This window comes from Ictalurus punctatus, chromosome 27, assembly GCF_001660625.3.
Source record: "Ictalurus punctatus breed USDA103 chromosome 27, Coco_2.0, whole genome shotgun sequence".
Classification (NCBI taxonomy): domain Eukaryota; kingdom Metazoa; phylum Chordata; class Actinopteri; order Siluriformes; family Ictaluridae; genus Ictalurus; species Ictalurus punctatus.
In genome coordinates, this window is record NC_030442.2 from 2,778,529 (window position 1) to 2,800,000 (window position 21,472).

Consider the following 21,472-nt stretch of genomic DNA (forward strand, 5'->3'; position numbering starts at 1 on the left):
ATGTCTAACCAGGAAACGTTTGTAGAGGATTCCTGTTCCATGCAAACTATTTTAAGCTGCGTTATATTTTTAGGTTTGTGAAGGATTCACACCCCGAGGGGGTTTGGATGCGTGCTTGGTGTATCCACCTTAACCTGAGTCTTAACCTCCTGGCAGAGGCAAGCAGGTTTTTGCCTGAAGTGGTGGTGGTGGTGGGGGGGTTCTTGTATAGTCGCCATTTTTTCACCAAACATCATGCCGTTCATGGCCAGAACGTTCTGTTTCTGTCTCTCCAGTTTGAGTGTAGTTTAGACCATTTCCCTCAGGAAGAGCTTCTTTTTTTTCTCACTCCAAGCTAGCTCTTTCCTACCAAATGGGGAGTGTGAAGGCTGTCAGATGTTTCTACTGAGACATGCGAATCCAGCCAACTGCATAATTTCTAACTGCTGCTCCTGTCGCATCACGTGGCAGCTGAACACACTCAGACGACAGTGCCGTCTACCCTCTTCTACATACAGTACACAATCTCACAGACTCCCTTGATTGGCTAGTGATTGACAGTATGCCCCTCCAACCCAACGAGCACGGCCAATTACATGAGGAACATCAACGGGATTCGAACTCGTGACAATATTTAAAGCAAACCTTAATGCGATGCTTACGTTCTACTCGTTATAACAGACGTGGTGTTGGTCTAATGGGTCCGTCTTGAAACTTGACAAGAATCCTCTAGATCAGTGGTCACCAGCCGTCTTCCTGGAGATCTACCTTCCTGCAGGTTTCATCTCCAACCAAAAGCTAACACGTCTGTTTTCGATGACGAAGAACTTATTACGCCAGTGATTAGACGGTCAGGTGGGCAGGATTATGGTTGGAGCTAAAGTCTTCAGGAAGGTAGCTCTCCAAGAACAGGCTCGGTGAGCTCTACTCTAAGCTGTGCAAGTCTGTTAGCTAACTGCTAACCACCAGCTAGCAGTCATCTTCTGCTATCCTGACCATGTTTTGACACATCGCTGCCTTTAACACCTTCACAACTATCAGTGACTCATGACACAGCAGTCAGCGAGACATCATCAAGGCCTCCTCAATCAGACACACCTTAGGAGAGTAAAACAAACAAACCTGACGTTCGGGGGAAAACAATGGAGAACAACGGCTTATGGAGTAATAGCTAGACGTACATAACATTACAGACTGCAGAGGGTGCGTGATACGGAGGCTAATGAGTAATGATAGTAGAAACAGGTGTGATTAAAGTGGAAACAGGTGGTAATGATGGGAACGGGCATGGCAAAGGGAGGAGCTCGAGGGAAAGAAGGAATCAGGAAATCTACAGGAGGAGTACGTGGCTGGACGTACTGTTAAAGGTTGGGCTAGGAATGAAAAAATGTACTTGGGTAATATTAGAGCAAAGCAGTGCAGCACAAATTTATTCGGTAATGAAAATCACGATGATTAACATGATTAACACTTTTAATAGTACTAGGAATTAGTTATAAAACACTGAAGCGTGCACACACATTGGTGTGTGTTTGTGTGTGTGTGACTGCGGATGCTGTGTACTTCCACCCACATGTGGCTAACCTCAACCACATCCATCTCAAGGGTGCAAAAACATACTGACTAGGCCTTCTTGCGCTGATGCCCCGTGGGTGTGGAGCTCACGTTTGGAGAAATACGACAGGAAAGACAATTAAAGTCTGGTGACACACAAGAAGCACGGGGACATTTATTTATTTATTTATTTATTTATTTTAAAAAGTTTTTATTTTGTAACCCATTTAGGCTCAAGTGTGTCAGAACACTGAATTTCCCCCCAAATAATGCCTACAGTGAAAGAAAGAAAGAAAGAAAGAAAAAGTGTGGACGTCTCATCATTCTCTTACCGACATGACTGCTGACTCACCTTGTCTCGCTCAGTGAGAGAGAGAGAGAGAGAGAGAGAGAGAGAGAGAGAGACACAGAAAGAGGGACAGACAGAACGAGATACAGCGAGACAGACAGGCAAACGAAGAAAGAGAAAAAGAGACAGAGAAAGAAACAGAGAGAGGGAGAGAAAGAGAGACAGTGAGACAGAAACTGAGAGATAATGAGACAGACAGTCAAACAGAGACATGGAGAGAGAGACAGATGGAGGGAGAGAGAGACAGAATGAGAGACAGGCAGACAGAGGGCAAGACGGAGAGAGAGGGAGAGAGAAGAACAGAAAGTGGGAGAGTTGGAAAGAGATGCAGAGAGAGACAGATAGAGAGAGATACCAACACAGACAGGCAAAGGGTCAGAGAGAGATGGTGAGAAAACAGGGGAGAGAGAGAGAGAGACAAACAAAGAAAGAGAGAGAGAAAAAGATGGAGAAAGAAACAGAGAGAGAGAGAGAGGGAGAAACAGACAGGAACACAGACAGAAAGAAGGAGATAAAGTGATAGACAGACAAACAGAGAGAGAGAGAGAGAGAAGAACAGACAGAGGGAAAGACAAATAAATACAGCGAGAGATACAGATAGAGGGAGAGATACAGAGACGGACAGATAGAGAGAGAGACCTGACATATGAGCTGTAATATTCCTGTCATTGTGTCACAATCATTAACCACAGAATGGAGCTGTGCTGTGCATGTGTGAGTGACTGCAAAGCTCAAAGGAAGGAAGTATGAAGACAACTGGGTCACCACAGATACCCAACATTTCTGTATTTGGCCACGGGAATTGTCCAACATCTCCCCCCCCCCCCCCCCCTTCTCTCTCTCTCGCTCTCGTGTTCATGTCTGCGTAGTATTCTCGATAACGTCGGCTATTTTAAAAACCTCTAGATACCACCAAATCTGTCTAATATAAAGCTATTTGATAGTGGTCATATGTGTCACCCACAATGCACCGCGAGAATACTTCATCTCTAATACCAAGAAACGGCTGTGAGTAGTGAATCACTTGGGATGACATGATTGCTCAATCAAGCAAAGTTAGCAAGCATGCACCTAGAGGCCATATTAGTGTCTCTTAGCCAGGAAGCTAAGCCGTTAGCTTCACGTTAAATACACTACAAACACACACATTCTCTGACACTGTACGCTATCAACAGTTAACTAGCTGGTTATTAGCTAGCCATGACATTAGCGAGACCAAATCTATGATATTCTCTTTCCTAGAGAAACAGTACCTAAATACGCCATTGAAAACATGCTTTGGAAGTCACTCTGACGACCATTACTTGCTTGAAAGTAAAAGCCACAATTAGCTGACGAGCTAGCAGGCTACTAGCTAGCTATCAAATCAGCTAGAAGTTATGACGTCCTCTTTTTTAAAGAAACAGTATCTACATATGTACGCCGTCCAAAGCGCGTACGCCAGAATTAGCTGATTAGTTAGCATGTTATTTAGGTTTTAAATAGGTTAGATCAAAGTTATGACATCGTCTTTTATAGCTTTTTTTTCTACTTGTGGCTCGCTATACATTACCCTGTTAGCGTAATCATCATATTTTTCCTTCAATTCTCTATCTTGGTCTGTTCTGTCATTTTCTGACCCTAGCAGCTAAATAAACTCGTATTTGCTTGCTAATATTTGATATATTTTCTTCCTACTCTTCATTTTTAAAGCGTTAAATGGCAAAATGGAGACGTTTTTTGTTCTTTCGGTGCGTTAGCAAACCTTGATAAATGTTGTGATCCGTATCGTGATCGTTCTGTCAAAACGCCACAAACTACTTTGTCTCTCTGTAAACAAATCTTTTTTTTTCCTCTCTAATTGTCTTTACGCCAGAAGACCCCGGATGATGCCCGCCTCATCAAAGAGCTGTGTGTGTGTGTGTGTGTGTGTAATAACAGGTTAGCCCTTCACTTCACTACTGACTGAGGTGACAGACTGTCTGCAACACCCTGGGCCCATCCCCCGCTCTATCACATACACACACACATACACACACAGTCCAGATGTCCCTGTTCTGCGAACGTTGGACAACAAACAATAGGCTCTGAAGCGAGGTTCTGCCCCTGGGAGGAGAACGTCTCGCGCACGTCCGTCAGGTTCCTCTTCGTGTCGACGTGCGCGTGTGCGCGTGAGACTCGCGCAGAGTGACATCACCTTTCTGTCAGAGAGCTAAACCTGCGCTTCTTTTACCAAGAAGAAATCGCCATTGAGAGTCCCAACTTTTTTGAGACGTGTTTTAGGCCATGAAATTCAAAATGACCCCATTTTTTTTTTTTCCTTAAAACGGTACATTTCTTCAGTTTAAACGTTTGATATGTTTTCGGTGCTCTATTGTGAATAACATACGGGTTTATGAGATTCTGTTTTCATTTACGTTTTACACAGCGTCCCAACTTTTTTTGGAATCGGGGTTGTTATAAATGATAAATGATCGAGTGTTGTGAAATGATTATTTAACGTGTACATCGATTCATTTCAGATTCGTTTTGGGGGGCGACGTTAGCGGTAGAAATGAATGAATCCGTGGTAAGATAGCCGTCACAGGTTTGAATATATTACGGTTTACGTTTATCCTGTGGAGTCTTGATTTCTTTAAAAAATGATGGAATATAATAATTATGACGCACTCGCACATCTGTTCTTTTTTTTAACCTGAAGTTTATTCCATCAACAATTCCATTGGTCTGTTTTAAGAGTAACTACCTGCTGATAGTGATGCAGCGGCGCTTTAGTCCTTTAGTCTGGCCGGCTCTCACGCTCAAACAGATCAGCACTTGAAGTGTGAAGTTTCATCATCGTCGCTCGTTATCTCTAACTAGCTGAAGCCAATCTTACTCTTTTGTAACGCTCGTCCTTATATCCATCCATCCGTTTAACATACCGCTTATCCTGTACACGGGCTTGGGACACCGTGGACGGGGTGCCCAACCATCGCAGGGCACAATCTCGCACACCTTCACACACTATTGACAATTTAGAGCTGTCGAGCAATCATCCGACAATGCATGTCTTTGGACTAGACCCCCAAAGCAAGGGGAGAACATGCAAATTCCATGGACATTCCATGGATTCGAACCCCCAAACCCAGAGGTGCGAGGCAATCGTGCTAACCGCTAATGTGCTAACCCTCTTGTCCTTACATCTAATGTCTAAACTATGTCCGTTCTGCTAGAATCTGCGAAGACGAATACAGTACATAGTTCAGGTGTATGAGCGTTTCTGTATTCTCAAAATGTCAAAGGCGTTACGTAGTACTGGGTGAGAAGAACAACTCCGATAACATCCAGGAAGTCCTTCCCAAACGATAAGGCGCCACCCAGAATACCATCAGATAAAGGCAGGAAATAACACCGTGGCCCTCAACTCCTCAGCTGTACACTGCGACTGTATCCTGCCTGACTTGTAAAGCGCTTTACGTGGAACGTAACGTAACGTAACGTAACGTAGCATGACACTCGTCTTCTGACGCTACCCCTTTAACCAGAGAATAACCGTCCCCAGCAATTTCAGCCCATGTCTACTGTAGGTATGTTGTCTCTCTGTTCGGAAAGAAATCCACACCGATCAAGTCCACAAAGAAGGAAACAAGGAAATATCTCTTGGCTGATTGACATTTTTTGCTGTTACAGAATTCTTTATCTTGCGACAAAAACAATACACGGTAATCGCTTTGCTAGAGTAATCTATCAAATGAATAAACATGCAGGACAAACATAGTCCAAGAACGTTCCAGTGAGAATGTACGCCGACTCTGGTGTCCCAACAGCCAGGGTTTAAAAGTAAACACACCCCATCCGGTGTCCATACACTCTCCAGCTGAGCTGACCATATGCTAAGAAGGTTAGTCAAACTCCAGAAAACACACACACACACACACACAAATAAACACACACCCTGCAAGCTGGGAGGTCCAGGGTTTACGATTCCTTTTAGTGGAAAACTGTCGAGAATAGAGGCTGTTTATGAGCCGCAGTCGACTGTAGTGTATTCCGCATTCGAATGGAGCCACGGTGTTTATGAGCCGCTCGCATATAAACGGCCCGTTCTGGTTTATTCGCGGCTTTGAAAGTCAACGTACGGTCTTCTGTCGTAGTGCGGAGTCGTGACGACACGGTCGATGTTCCTCAACGTGGCGGAACGCTTAAATCTTTGGTCAGCGGCCGATCTTAAATGTACGTTTAGAGTCTTTCCGTAACGATTCGGCTGCACGTCTGAGGGAAATGTCGATATTCCCGATGTTTCTGAGTCGTTCGGACGGTCGCCGTGCCTTTACGTTCTCCGTAAACAACATGATCTAGTTAAAAAAAAAAAAACACCTCATTCTGAAGTCATAAGCTAGCTTCATGCCGTACGGTTGCCTAGCGACAGCCTGTACGGCCGGAAACACTTGAACAGCGAGTGTATCGTTTTTCACTTTCCCAAGCAGAACTCGCAAATTCACGTACGAATTACGCTTTAACGTCCAAACATCGAAAAAAAAAAATGACTAGAATAGCGTTCTTTTTTTTACCCTTTACCACCCTGAGGCTGCATGTCGTAAAGTGTTTGGTTCCTCTTATTCTGCAGCAGGTACGTTTTTAAAAAAATGATTAAAAAACGTCACGTCATGCTTTTTAAAAAAAAATTGTAATAGTGGAGCATCTAAGAAACAAGACAGTTCCTTCTTTTTCGCTCTCTCTGGAAGAAAAAAAATGTAGTTTGTCATGTTAGCAGGAAACCGCGAGCTAAGTACTTAGTAATTAAAGGAAATAAGTCCCTCATGGTGTTGTAACGCTTCACCGTTTCGCAACGCAAACCATGACGTTCCAGTGGCGCTCCAGTTCCACAATAGGACCGTATATAATATGAAATCAAAATCTCTCTAGTCGTTTCCGTGAACATCTGCCCGTCTGATTTCCTTTAAGACTCTACTGTGGCGTTTTGACTAACGCAACAGCTTCCTCGATGCCTCCACAGGGAGAATCATAGGATATTGGGCCGTAAAACATCGGCTCCCTGTCGTTTTCTGATTCTTCGGCGGCACTCTGAACGATCTGAGTGAATGGTTGTATTTATTCTCATGTTCTGTTCTGCGCACTCTTCAGTAACGGACGTCTCATTTAACCCGGATTTATAAAACGCTAAATAGTAACATGAACGACGGTGATGGAAAATAGACCCGAGTGTCCTCCTGCGGGCCAAAGGGGTCGGGGTCGGGGTCGGGGTCATCGTCACGACTCCTGGTCCAAACTCAAGGAATGACTCGGAGGAGCCCGAGGGTCTGGCTAGTCATATAGCTGTTAGCGTGACGCCTGTGCACTCCGGGACAGCCCCTTTAATTAGAAGGCGTAAAGCCGGATTTAATGGCTAGATGGCGAGGTGGGAACAAGACAACCCGGCTCTAATGTGTCATTATAGGCATGACACACCTGCAAAGCGAAGCGAAAGAGGGTCAACCCTACTTAGACCATGTCTCACTATCAGACACGGCCTTTCTGAAGCCAGCTCGCACAACATGCACCAAAGGACACTTTACTAGCCTTCGAAAAATGTCATTATCTCACAGGAAGAGCGTTACGTTTCGTATTTCCGAACGCAAATGACAGACTCCTAAATCTAAAAAACTAAATAGTCCACACTCTTAATCTGCTGTTTAATCTGTTACGTAGCCGGCTACTCGATCTGTATCCCTGTTCCAGAGGGGCTAGTTAGCATGCTAGGCAGTTAAGCGAGCTAATAAACTGTGTGTGTGTTAATCTATAATGCTCACGGTGTATAATGAGACACACAGTTGACGCGCACACAATGACACCAGCGGTTCCACTTTGCGCACTTGATCCCGGCCATACTCGGCTCAAGGACGCACAATAACTCCTTTGATCCCTAGATCCAAAAAAGATGAACCACTTTGTAGTCAAGATACACCCAGTACTCACACACACACACACACACACACACACAAACACGCACGCATGCTGAAGGCCACGGTCTTGATTTGCAGAGTGCGAGCTCCTCTGCGTCCTGCTTTCATGCTCTCTGTGAACTGCACATCAAAGCTCGGACACTTTGAAGTGCACTCGGCGAGCGTGGCGCTGCAGTCCTGGCATGTCCACATGGCTAAAAGGCTAAAGCTGCAACGCTAAAGCAAGAGATGTTAGAACTTCCCTCAGAACCTCCTCCGTTCACTAAAACAGACGCACTAGATGTTATGTGAAGACCGCATACTCGCTGTGGAACGTTATGGAATAATCCCCTGAAGAAAAGACTCTAAGCTTCTTGTTATTGTTGTTATAGCTCTCGAATGAGTACTTCCGTCAGCGATTTTGAACTTTATTTTGACGGTTGACGCAAGTCCACGTGAGGTGCCTCGAAACGCGTAGCATTATCCGACGTCTTGCCGTAATTTCCACCGAAACAGGAAGTCAGGGCGGGACATATCGAGTGGCTCCTCCCCCTTTTTAAACAGCCAATAGCGTTTGGCCGGGCTAAGCCGTACTTGAGAGTTAGCACTGTGGATTTTGATAACGTTGGCCGTCGGGGCGCTTCAGATCCTAGAGAGCATTTGATCAGACAGACCATCCGACGAGAAGCCGCAGTGCAGAACGATGTCATTGAAACGGCGGTAGCGAGAGACCGTACGTCTTGACTGCACATATCTTCTAAATGCGAATTGTTTTGGAGCGCACTCGCGTAGAGATTTTAATGATTTTAAAATAAATAAATCGACTGGCGGGCCTACGATCCTGCTTGATATGCCGTGACGGAAACGCGTCTGATTAAGCGGATAAAAAAAATGTACATGACGTATAATGTCAGAAAGATTTCGGGCCGTCGTTCGTTGTTGAGAAACGCCAGTCGGGGGCGAGTCGGCGGACGCTGAGTCAACAGTGTCCCGATGTGTAGTGACCCGGGGCGCTCGAAATGTTATATACCATCATATACCGATTCACGAGTTGGGAGATCGAAAGCTGATTAAAACGCATTTGATATTTGGTGGGAGGGGATAGGTGAGGGCGGGGTCTACTCGGAGCACAAGGCGGAGTTTACATCACATGTAAAAGGGGCAGGCGCTAGGACCCTGGATCTGTCGGCTCAGTGAGCCCCCTCTCTCTCTCTCTCTCTCATCCAGCATTGAGGAAAAAAGTGCGCGTCACATTCAGCGACTCTCCGCGCGGCATCACGCACAGGAGTTCTGCCAAACCAGCACAAAGCAATTAGCTAAAATAAATAAATATGCTGAGAAGTGAGAGGCAAAAACAAGATGCCAGGAGCGAGGACTCGGAAAGCGGAGCGGAGAGCCGGGATTTGGACGCTTGTCCTTTTAGTGCGGTTTTCGGCTCCAGGGAATCTCCCATCAGCACTTTCCTACAGAACGTGCAGGTTCTGCTGCAGGCGGCCAGCTACATTGAAAGAGCAGAGAGGAAGGATGGAAGTAAGTGATGAGCTTGTTGTGTGTGTGTGCGCGCGCGTGCTGTGCTTCTTCACCGGGTTTGCGTGGTCAGGTTGCCGGAAGCACCTGCGTTACACGGACAACAGACTGAGACAACAAAGGAGCGAGTTCACGCGAGCACAACAAGGAGCGCAGTGCGCGCGCGAGCGAGCGTGCACTGGGTTAACAACCCCCCCTCATCCTCATCATCCTCATCCTCCTCCTCCTCCTGTGGTTTAACATTTAACACTACTATAGATTCCTGTTTATTAATAATGTCTATTATATTGATTCATGGCACAATTCACTTATTCCATCCATGAGTGCATGCCCAGTGGACATGAGTATTCTAACCCCATCCCATCCCATTTTCTTTTATAAAGTCTACCACTTTTCTCAACTCTTATGTGTTGCATGTTCATGAACATTCACCTGGTATAATACGTATACAGTTTATAGCAGTTTATAGAACTTATAGTTCTGGCCTAAGATTTAGTGCTTGGGTTCTAATGCATATTATAAATACACTTTCACTTAAAAAAAAAACCCCAAAAAACACACACACACACAAACCAATGGCGTTTTAGGGGGTTTCAGACAGATTCAATCGTGCAAGAGCTAGTTTTAATCATGCTTAAGCATGCAGTAGGTTATGGGGTGGTGTATATGTCGAGGTATAACAAAAAAAATATTTATTTAAGTATATAAGTACATTTCAAAAAAATAATAATAATCTGAAATATTTTTAAAAAAGAAACTAGTCTGATTATGCTATGCATCAGTTTGCATTACACTTTTTGCTGTATGCCTCAATCTATCCAAAGCCATTTCAGGTTGCATGTTTAATACAAGGCTGTTTTCGATTTTAATAATAATAATAATCTTTACATTTACGATCTAAAAATGTACGTGCAAGATAAGTTAACACGTCACGGATTTATCACCCGCCGTTTAATTTCTTCTGCGTGGTCTTTAAAGTTTAAACTTCCCATATCTGCTTCCTGGTGTGGGTGTGCTCACATGGCTTCCGCATGAGAACTTTTCCCCGCTCTGATTAGTCAAGCCCGGCGCTCGTGGTCACGCCCGCAGCGAGGCTGGCTCCAATGAAACGCGCGGGGGGTCTGTGACGTCACGTGTTGCCGGGCCTTTGACTGTGTGAAGCGGTCGAGTTCCGGGACTTTGAAGTGTGATAGAAACTACACGAAAATGTTTCGTTTAAAACTAAAACCATAACCTAACAACAACAACAAAAAACTGTTTTAGTGTTACATGCGCGAGTGTGTGTGTGTTTTTTTAAATAATAAATTGTTTCGTGATTAGTTTGAAATATTATAGCGTCAACGTATGTATATGAGTTGGAGTGGAGTCAGCGGGAAAAATCAAGAAAATATTAGTTTTATTGATTAAAATAAACGGATATATACGGGTGCTGGTGCGTGTTAAGACTTCACCACGCACCAAAAAGATATACAAAGGTGCGAAACCGCGTACGTGCGCCGTGACATGGTTTCGCGGACGGACTCTACAATCCAGAATGCCTTGCGCTGGGGCTCGCCTGCGCATGCGCACTCGGTCCCGCCTCTCAGCTGTGAAGCTAGGTAAACAAACTGCAGGAGCAGAGAGAGACATAGAGTGAGATCACAAGCAGCAAGCACTTCGCAGGAGCTGAGCTTTCTGGGGGAATTTGTTTTTTTTGTTTTGTTTTGTATAGTTTGTATTCATTTTATATACTTTTTTAGTCTTCTTAACTTTCAGAATTTTAATAGCGTGACGTTTTTGTTTGGAATTTTTTGCTAGGTTTTGCTAACCGAACTAAAGCGGATAAGACGAGGAAAAATATCTCGAAATCAAAACCAGGTCGGCGTTTTGGTGGTTCGAGCCAGCCTGTTTAACACAGAAAACATCTATATATATATATATTTTTACATTCTGCGATAAATCCAGTGAGATATTGTAACACTTTTGGAATTTTTGGGGATTTTTTTTTTTGCTACCGTAAACCCTTTTTAACGCTAGAGTCCTTATAAACAATATGACTGCGGTGCTGAACATCCAGAGGTTACTGGAAGCTGCTGAGTATTTAGAGAGAAGAGAAAGAGGTCAATGTTTATATCTCTCTCTAAATGTAATATCGAATATAATCCCTATATGTTGATATTCCGTTTCCTGTGCATTGGTGTGTGAGGTATAGTCAGTGCCACGTCGAGCTGCAGTTACTGTACGCGTTTACAAACCGAGAGTCGCCATTTAATGCTCATTTTTTAAAACGTGTTTTCTCTCCTGAACCTTGTTTGTTTATTTATTTGTTGTTATTGTGGGGTTTTTTTTCTCCAGAGTGCGAACATGGATACGCCTCGACGTTTCCGTCTATTCAGAGCTCCAGCAACTACCAGAGACAAAGAAAACTGCGGAATAAAAAGCACAACAGCAGTCACAACAGGTATTATGTTTATTTTTGCTTATTTGTTTATTTAAATTCCTTTTTAATGCAGTGTTAATGGTGCTATTTATTTTAACCGCATCGACTGTACAAGCAGAAGCATAACGTCATATATATGTACAACCCTCTGGACCACCGCTCGCGTATAAATATATATATATATATATAAAAAAAAATATATATATATATATATATATATATATATATGTGTGTGTATTATTTATTCTTTGTACATTATTATAGACGTTTATCATTTGTTTATAATGTGATTTGAAATGCACGTGTACGGTGCGTCCCCCCCTTTTTTTTTGTTTTTTTTTTTTTGTTTTTTTTTTTTGAACCCGCTCGTGCAGGTGTCTGTTGCAAGGGAAAGGGGGAGGAGTTTCGGGGTCGCGTGCGGCGCGTCAGCTGATTGTCAAAAGGCGACGCTGCAGCAGCGCCGCTTAAGGGACCGTCGCGAAATTCCCATCCCGCACCAAAAACGTGCACCTGTTCCACTAATGCGTGTGTACAGGACGCGCGGCTGTTGGTAACGCTGTTCGACTACAGCGAGCTGAGCTTTACACACTCGTGCAGCATTTTGGGATTGAAATTGCCGTACAGCGGCGATGATCCGGACAGTTAACGCTGGCTAATTTCGACCTCGAACGCAGGTGTTGAAGAGCGTCCCTCGTTCCTTTACACGCCTTGGGTGCTTTTCGTACTTACTCACGACCACGCCCAAGGACGTCACATTTACATTCTTTCACGTAAAGGAATTCTTTCCGAACAGCGGCACTTGTGGTGGTGGTGTTTTTTGTTGTGCGTGTGAGCAACGCTGAATCGGTGAAAAATAAAGGTTTCTGGAGACCCCGTCATGCAAGTACGCTCGCACACAGGGAGTCGTCGTGAGGTAATAAGACGAGATTTTTAGCCGTGCAGACCAGTGTGTTTTTGACGTTGGCTAATAAAGATAATTCAAGAAATTGGTTAATTAGCCGATCTTCGTGAGTTAAAGACCGGGCGTGATGCTGAAACGCCTTAGTCGGACAAAGTGTTTGTCGGAGAGAAGTACGTTTGAGGCGTTTCGCTTGCTGGACAGGGTGTGAGTTTTCCCACAATCCCTAGCCGTGTTTTATGGCAAGCTCTTGTTCTCTGGCTGCCAAGGTGAATTGGAGCAGTTCTTCTTCAGGATAATTCTCCATTTTTTAAAAAATATTAAAGATAAAAGTACACCTTTGCAATCAGTGCAATCAGTGATGGCGACATTTTCAAACAGAAATTTCTAGGAACCTTCTCTCTCCCTCTCTGCAGATTTTGACCGAACCTAATGATAATCATCCCGTGATTATTAAACCGTGTCCTTTCATTCCAAACGGCTTCCTTCCAATCGAAACCGTTCCTTTTTTTCTGCATAAACCAGAGTACCTCCAGATGCTCGTGTGACGGTTTTGCATCTGCGCGCTTGTTCTGTTTGCGTGGAGGGGACCGTTAGGGTTCTGCCTCGTCTGGCGAGACATTGTGACGACTCGGATGATTTCAGGGTCCGTGCAAAAGGGGGGAAAAAAGTAGCTTCCACGCGTGCACGCCGGCGTGAGGGCGAAAGAAGGAATGTCGAGCCGCAGCGCTGCTATCTGATCCGTCGGCATACCTGTGCAAGCGTGCTAGCTCTCCCTGCCACAATAGGGCTGTAATGAGGACGGGCAAACAGAGCGATTACGAGTGATAATAGCGTGTATCGCAGGCCCTCTGGGACGCACAGGTGTATTATTACATGCCGTACATGTCTCCGTTCTGTTTGTCTGTTCTCCAGTTGCTTCCAGTCATGCGTGCGGCCTCGGCATGTTTGCGTTTTCTTGTCACGATAATCCCTCAGCCTACATTTGGACTATGTAGGCTCTTTGCACAGGATAGACGTTCAGGGCTGTCATTTGGTAGATCAGCGTCACAGAGGATCCTTCATATGTACGAGCAAGTCCACGTTTGTCATTCTAGAGGAACCCTTGAAGGTTCTTTCCGAAGGGGTTTCCAAGTAGGATAGCAAGGTTTCTTTGCAGAGAAGCAATGTTTTGTTTGTTTGGATCACGTCTGAGAACCCTTTAAAGGGGTTCGAAAGTGGTTCTGACGATGCAACAGCAACAAAATAAAACCCCATTGAAGATGACCCTTAGAGGTTAGTTTTTGACCCTCTTAATTCACAGTTTGTGAATAAAAAATAAAAAAAACGGGTCTGGTGAAAGGGATCATGGGATATATACTCTGAAAATAGCACATGTGACTCGGTGCTCAAATTGATCAGTGTGTTATGGGTTTTATTTATTTATTTATTTTTATTAGCGCGGTAGTGTTGCCAAAATGTGCCGCTTGCATCGGCGGCCTCCTCTCAGATGAAAGACGGGGGGGGAAAGGGAACGGCAGTGAGAGTTTGCCGGGTTAAATCGCGAGACACGCACGCCGTTGACGCGGATAAGAGGAGGAATTCGCGCCCACACTCGCCCACGCACACGAGTGGAAGTGGAAGAGGTACACGTGTGCTCCCCTGACACCAACGCATCCCGTCACACGCTGCAGAAACTCCGCCCCCTCGCCCCTTTTCACGCTATCCTCCTCCCCTCCCGTTCGTGCCGGAGCGCGCGGGTCGGATAAAACGGCGTCCGAGCCCGGGGAGCGTTTTTCTTTTCTCTCTCTTTTTTTTTTCACTCGCACAAGCGGCTGACTCGTTTTACATTATTTACAACACGGTTGCCCAGAGGGGGTGGGGTTTGGGGGCCGGGCACGAGGACTTCCTCACGTGCTCGAGCTTAAGAGTGCAGATTCTTCCTTTGTCTTTGCCCCCCCCCCCCCCCCTTCTTTCCTTCTCCACTGGCTTCTCTGCAAAGATTAAATACGGTTTGGTTGAAATGATAGCCGGTCCCTTTTTAAAAATAAATTTCTGTATTATCTGTGCTATAGGATGTGTTTTGTGTCCTCTAGCAGATGAGCTAGAAGGATTCTGAATGAAACATTGCTTTATAACGAGTAAAGGGTGGAATTACAGACAGGAGGGATTAACATCTGGATTGTAGCACCTCAAACTGGACAAAAACTAAACCGGACGCTGTGTAAACGCTATTTAAAAAAAACAACCGAGAGCTGATTAGCGCACAGTTGGCGTGCAGATGTCGCGTTTACAATTATGCTCGGTGACTTTCTTTTTGTGTTTTTAAAACGTTTTTGTTTTTTCCTCTTCCCCTTTCTCGTGCAGGTCGACCCACAACGAGTTGGAGAAGAATCGGTGAGTTCAAGCTCTTTCCACATCACGCAAAACCACACGGAAAGGAATCCCACCGCGCTGCGGCTCAGTTAGCGACGGGTTAGGTCCCGGTGTCCGGCGCTCGCGACGTTACGCGACCCGTCGATCGTAAAACACTGTTGTTGTTGTTGTTGTTGTTGTTGTTGTTTTTTTTTAATTGGGCTCACTTTAAAGTCGCGGAGAATGGCGTGTAGAGCGGTTTCCGTTCAAAAACAACACCCTGAGCGACGTGTAGTCACTAGTAATACACGGTAATTATATCGTAAACATTTCGCTAAAGTATGCGTCAGGCGTACAAACGTGAAACCTAGACTCAACACACTTCTGTAATCTATAACCGCCCCGTTCACCTCGGGCTCTGCCTTATGCAACGCCGCTGCAGTTTCCTATTACAGCCCAGAGAGCACACGTTACCGTCACGTGACACCTTGCACAAAAAGCCAAAGAATTGCTTTACGTCGGAGTGCCTGCTCTGTCTCAAACAGGGTGACCGGAGACGTTAATGCTTTCCACCGAGCAAGAACAGAGCCCCAGCGTTGCTTTACTCCTCTAGCTAGTCAAGTAAATATTACGTGCTGCGGCGCTGCCCGGTCGCAACGTCGACCGCCATCTAGTACGTCATCCTTTCTATGGTAACGACCCATCGTGCGTCATCGTTGATTTTTTTTTTTTTGTACGTTTTCTGTAAGGGGACGTTTATCTACAGAAGGAGTCTCCAGGTCTCGGTCAGAAGTCTCAGGACAGACGGGACAGAGTTCTCGCCAGCATGACGAGCAGCGTTCGGTTAACTCCAGGGCCCCGCGATCACGTTATCGGTGCGATCTGATATGTATTTCACGCAGCTAGACACGGGAACCCGTATTAGGGGCGCGTCTGACACCCGGGTCTACTCGACGATCTCCGCCCCGGACGGTCGTACACGTAGCACACGGGCTCGGGTTCTCAGAAACAGTCAGGTGACGGATGGTATGCTTTCTCAGCTGTCATGCACGCGTCTGTCGGGAAAGTACACAGGGCAGATATTCAACCACAGAAATACGAAGTGGAAATAGCAAAACGGTGCACGGGTTTCTGTCCAAATGGCCAATTTATAGTAAAGCAGAACTGTCAGGGTGTGTGTGTGTGTGTGTGTGTGTGTGTGTGTGTGTGTGTGTGTGTGTGTGTGTGTCTCCAGCTAAGCCAGCCGGTTCAGCGAGATATCAGCCAGACGCCGTGTATCATCATTAGACACTCTGATGTCACGCTATTTCTCGCCACCCGCTCCGTGCACACAGGAAGACAAAACACGCCGCTATTGTTTCCTCACACGCTCACCAGATATTTGTTTTTGAGGTCTGCATATCCTCTTTGAACTCGCCGATCTCAACCACAAGCCTCCTGAGAACATGCCGTCAGACGTGAGTCGGCTTTCGTCCGACTCATTTCTGGAAAAGCAAAAAAATGTCAGTTTTTTTTTTCTTTTTTCAGAGAAAGAAATGAAAACGAAAGCGATGTCCGTTTTGCGTCAGGTTTGCATGGTCATGCAAAAGGTCGCGTTTTCACGCTCGCACGCTTTTTTTTTTTTTGTGTGTGTGTGTGTGTTCACCCTGAGATCGAGACAACCGAGTGCAGCGCGGTGAGGCTGAAATAACGCCGGATGTCGGGAAGTAGCGATCCGAAACAGTTTGTGCGAGCGGATCTGTCTGATATTTTGTTTTGCCACAAGATTTTTGTTTAAGTTTGAACGTTTTTTTTTTTTTTTTTTTCCTTCTTTGTCCCCCTCCTTTTTTTTGTGGTACAACCTTTTGAAGTCTAAAGAAGACAGGAACAACCACTTAAAAGAGGAACAGGAAGTGGCAAGACGCAGACTGTAAACAGCACGCAATCAGCACTCGCATATATGCACCCGGTCGCCACACACACACACACACACACACACTCAAAAACATCTCACATATAGGCCCTGATGGACACAAAATGGCCGCCGACTTATAGGAAGATGAACGGCGTGAAACCGCATTCCGCTTTCTTACACGCTGTACCGTGGAACATTATTATTATTATTATTATTATTATTATTATTATTAATAGTTTTGAAGCTTTTTGTTTTAGTTAGTGACAAAAACGGAAAAATACGAAGTCCCACAGCTTATAAACATCCAATCAGCTACTTGTTGCTATGCAGTGTCAATCTGACCGAGTGACCCTATTGGTCAAAGGTTAGCGGCTCTCTCTGATTGGTAACGTTTTGTTCAATGATTAGCAGAGTTGAACACTTATACACACACAGGAAGTGTAAGAGTGTGTGTGTGTGTGTCTCTCACTCAGCTGGGACTATTTGTTCTGTTCTTGTGTGGTGTAAGCTTTTCTTGGCTGGCAAAAGCAGCTTAGCAGGGCTCGATCTCTGGCCAGAACATCACACACACACACACACTCACACGTGCTACAGCAGACTCACTACGCACACTACACACACACACAGAGTGATTCTCGCGCACGCGTTCCTCACTCCTGCGTTTCTCCCCGAGGCTTCTCCGTTGGCGACGAGGCCCTGGGAGAACCACCAGAGGTCACCGGGACGCATCCTACATTACACCAAGCACACGCTTCAGTAACCGAACACCCAGTCCGAGACGACGCCGATTCAACACGCTCACCTCCGTGAGGATCCGGTTACACGCCGAGCATGCTGGGAGAAGCGTTCTGTTGTGTGTTTATCTGCTCCACATCAGAAATCAGTTTTTGGCGCCGAGCGGGTCCGTCACGGCTCAGGATCGGGCGCCGAGCGGAGTCGTGTTAACGGGAAAGGACCGCGAGCGAACACAAAGCCGACTCTCGAAGAACGCGCGTCGCCCCCGGGGCCGGAACGACACACACGGCGGAGTCGTCACTCCTCAAACGACCGCCGTTTTGAAGAGAATACGAGGGTTGAGGCGCAGGTGGCCGGTGTTAATTGTTGAAATCGAACGCCACGCGAAAGGCGCACGTTTCTCAGATAAACGCGGCGACGGTCATGTGATCGATATTCATAAAGTGAAGGTCAGCCAGTCAGGCGAGGCCGTCGAGCGCTTCCGGTCGTGCACGGCATGTCGCCTGTGGTTCCGTCCTGAGTCTGAGTGTTCGCGAGTGTGTTTTTGCGAGAGCCGGGTTTGCGAACACGGGCGCGCGAGTACAGGAGTGCCTGTTACGAGTGCCAGCGCATGCGAGTTTGAGAGTGCGCTCTCCGGTGCCAGTGTGCGAGCGCGTCTTTTGTGAGCGGGTTTGCGAGTGCCAGAACACGAGTACGTGCGAGCGTGTATTTGCGACGGACCGGCGCGCAGTCGTTTTGTTTGCGAGTGCCAGTCTGCGAGTGTGTTTTCTATTGCCGGTGCACGGGAGCACGTTTGCGAGAAAGCGAGTGCATACGTGTGTGTGTGTGTGTGTGTGTGTGTGTGTGTGTGTGTGTGTGTGGTTTAGGGTTAGGATTCAATATTAATCGACAGAAGCGTCTCTTCAACGAGGCAGAACAGTTTTCCGTTAACATCTGGCTGCAGCTGGCTTCTCTTTTATTGTGTGTGTGTGTGTGTGTGTGTGTGTGTGTGTGTGTGTAAATTAGAATAGAAGACAGTGTGGGTGGAGGGGATACGGCTCAGCGTTATCTGAACTCACTATGTACAAAAGCTTTCTATGATCACACACATGCGTACACACACACACACACACACACACACACACCCACCCTTTCTCTCTCTCCCTCTGAGGGCACGTGAGTGGGCTCTGCTGCTTGAGGCAGATTAGAGCCGAGCATGTGAGTTAATCCATGTGTTACTGATGTGCCTCTACAGCTCATAGCCGTGTGTGTGTGTGTGTGTGTGTGTGTGTGTGTGTGTGTGTGTGTGTGTGTGTGTTTTTGTCTCTATTAGAGCTGCAAAATAATTCTTTTCTGAAATGAGTAATTAGAGCATTGGTCTGATTGGGACTAGAATAGAATGTAAAGTACAGTGAATTGTGTCTTTCTGATCTCTGTGTGTGTGTGTGTGTGTGTGTGTGTGTGTGTGTGTGTGTGTGTGTCAGTAATATGGGGAGGATACTAGGCTTTAGGATAAAAAACGACGTGTCTATCAGCTGAGTCTTCATCTTGTTGTCTGTTTTCCATTCCAGCATTATGTAATAATAGTACTACTACTACTACTAATAATAATAATAATAATAATAATAATAATACTAATCTAAAGTCACTCAGGCGAAATACACACACACACACACACATGAATCAGGCGTGTCACATGTCTCTGCGTGTCATGTGGCTGTACATCTGGCGCTGTGAAAACCTGCACATCCTGAAATTTCAAAGCGGAGTAATAAAAATAGTCCCGTCTTGCCTGTGGGAGTTCTGTAGTGATAAAAGTACAGCGCTGTGATGTGTGTGTGTGTGTGTGTGTGTATAAGGGGATCCCCTAAAGAGATGTACAGCAAAGCAACAAAAGACCCTCTGAAACGAATTTTCCCTCTTTTTTTTGTTTTGTTTTGTGTCTCTCCGTCGCCGCCCGGTCATGTTCGTCTGCCGTTTTTACGTGAAAGCCATTTGCCGTGCGCACCTGGCGTAAGCGGATCTGTGCCTCTTTCTTTTCGTGTCGTCTGATACTATGTAAATATCACCATAAACACATCCGAAACGGTTCGGATTTCAGCGTCACGCTGCCGTGGCATAGACGATGGCGGGGGGGGGGGGGGGGGGGGTTCGAGGTAGTGGAGGGGGGTCGGGGGAACCCCATGATAACGAGCTGAACGCCAGTCGCCCAGCCAGGTTTTACCGTTCCGTTCCTCTTCTGTCTTTAGACCTTTCGCTACACAAGTTTGTTTGTTTGTTTGTTTGTTTGTTTGTTTTTCCTTCCTCCTTTTGCGATCGACTCAAATGTAGCGTAACGTAACGTGACTTGAGGATAAAAATATCTGCCGCTGTTTCCATGTATAGACCGTAGCGCACACACCGTTTGTGTAAGCGTGTGTGGAAGGAGATGTCCGGGCATGCAGTCAGGTCGGGGAGTGTGTGTGTGTGTGTGTGTGTGTGTGTGTGTGTGTGTGTGTGTGTGTTGAGTCACTACAAGGATGCGTGTCAGGATGGTCAAGAAGAAGGGCATTGTGCAGAAGTAAGTGTGTGTGTGTGTAGACAGAAGACAGATATAAGACTGTATGTTGAGTCATATTAGGGACGTGTGAAACTGCAGTGGTTTACGTTTTTGCGAGTGTGTGTGAGAGAGAGAGAGAGGGCAAGTCTGAACATGTTTAGGCAACAAGGACGTGCGACTGCAGCGCTGTTCCAGCATTTCTATGTTTAACCCACACGCGAGCACGGATTTGTACTCTATATCGTTTACGTATTCTCGAGACGCCACACTCGGAGTGTGATGCTCCCGCCACCGTGCTTCACAGTGAGGACGAAAGTTCAACTTTGGTCTCATCTGGACCAGAGACGCTGTTTGTTTGTTTGTTTGTTTGTTTGTTTGTGCGCAAACTGCATGGCCTTGTTTTTGCAGTGTGTCCAAGCTGACCAGGTCCTGCCATCCGAGCGGGTGGATCTCTCCGGCTCCTTCCGAGTCACCCCTTGGCCTCTCGGTTGCTTCTCTGACTAATCCCGTCTCCACCCAGGCACTGACTTTTGGTGGACGGTCTCGTCTTCTAGTCCTTTCCGTGTCGAATCTATTTATCGTATAAACCGTCCAGGTCACCGGGGACGAGTTTGGAAAACAAAACGGAAAGCGAAGTAGGTCGGCTTTTCCGAGAATCGGTGTGCACGATGCGCGGTAAACACAACCTGCGTGTGTGTTCATATCCATGGCAGCATGGGCACAGGCTTATACACAACGCTGTCGCGTGTTGTGCGGGTGTGGATTTACGAGAACTCGGGCCATGTGTTGTGTAATCATGCCACAGATGGAGTGTCATTCACGCAGCTCATGAAAAGGAGTGGAAGAGTTATTCTTGGACATACAGAGTCGTGCCTACGCGTACACACGCACACGCGGTCATGCAGATACTACCCACACGCACTCCTGTTGAAGCGGGCTGAGGGTACACCCTCGAGGAATGCCTTTGGTCGTGGAACAGGAATGCTGAGTTTTGAAGCAGGAGTGAGTGAGTGTGTGTGTGTGTGTGTGTGTGTGTCTGCAAGTTGATGTAATAGGCTGAGCTGTTTTTTTAAACGATGGGAAGTAGCCTAAAAACATGGATAAAGCAGAACTGCTTTAACGGACTCAAAAGGATTTGTGTAGACCTTCCTGTTTCGTTGTTGTTGTTGTTGTTGTTGTTGTTGGTTTTGTGGTCCACCGGAGAAGGCTTCATTCGCAAGGCTGAACCCAGTCGGGACACTTAAACGGCGTGTCTGCATTAAATCGTACGTCACTGTAGGTGCGTACGGGTCGCGTGCGGTTTCGGATCCAACTCTCGATTAACCGGACTAGCCGAGTCTCATTAAGCGTTCCGAGTCACGC

The 21,472-nt window shown here is 46.1% G+C and overlaps 1 protein-coding gene across 4 annotated transcripts in view; it reads left to right on the forward strand.

Moving 5' to 3' along the window:
- Positions 1-9,010: 9,010 nt before the first annotated feature.
- Positions 9,011-21,472, forward strand: part of mxi1 (max interactor 1, dimerization protein) — a 16,719-nt gene continuing 4,257 nt past the window's right edge. Inside the window, exons 1-3 of one of the 4 annotated variants that reach the window (XM_053676585.1) lie at positions 9,014-9,315; positions 11,647-11,752; positions 14,976-15,005. In XM_053676585.1, the coding sequence (XP_053532560.1) occupies positions 9,117-9,315; positions 11,647-11,752; positions 14,976-15,005 (335 nt within the window). In that variant the 5' untranslated portion in view covers positions 9,014-9,116. Of the gene's footprint in view, positions 9,316-10,926; positions 11,412-11,646; positions 11,753-14,975; positions 15,006-21,472 lie in introns of those variants that run through there. The other 3 variants (XM_053676587.1, XM_053676586.1, XM_053676588.1) reach the window with 3 other exon arrangements.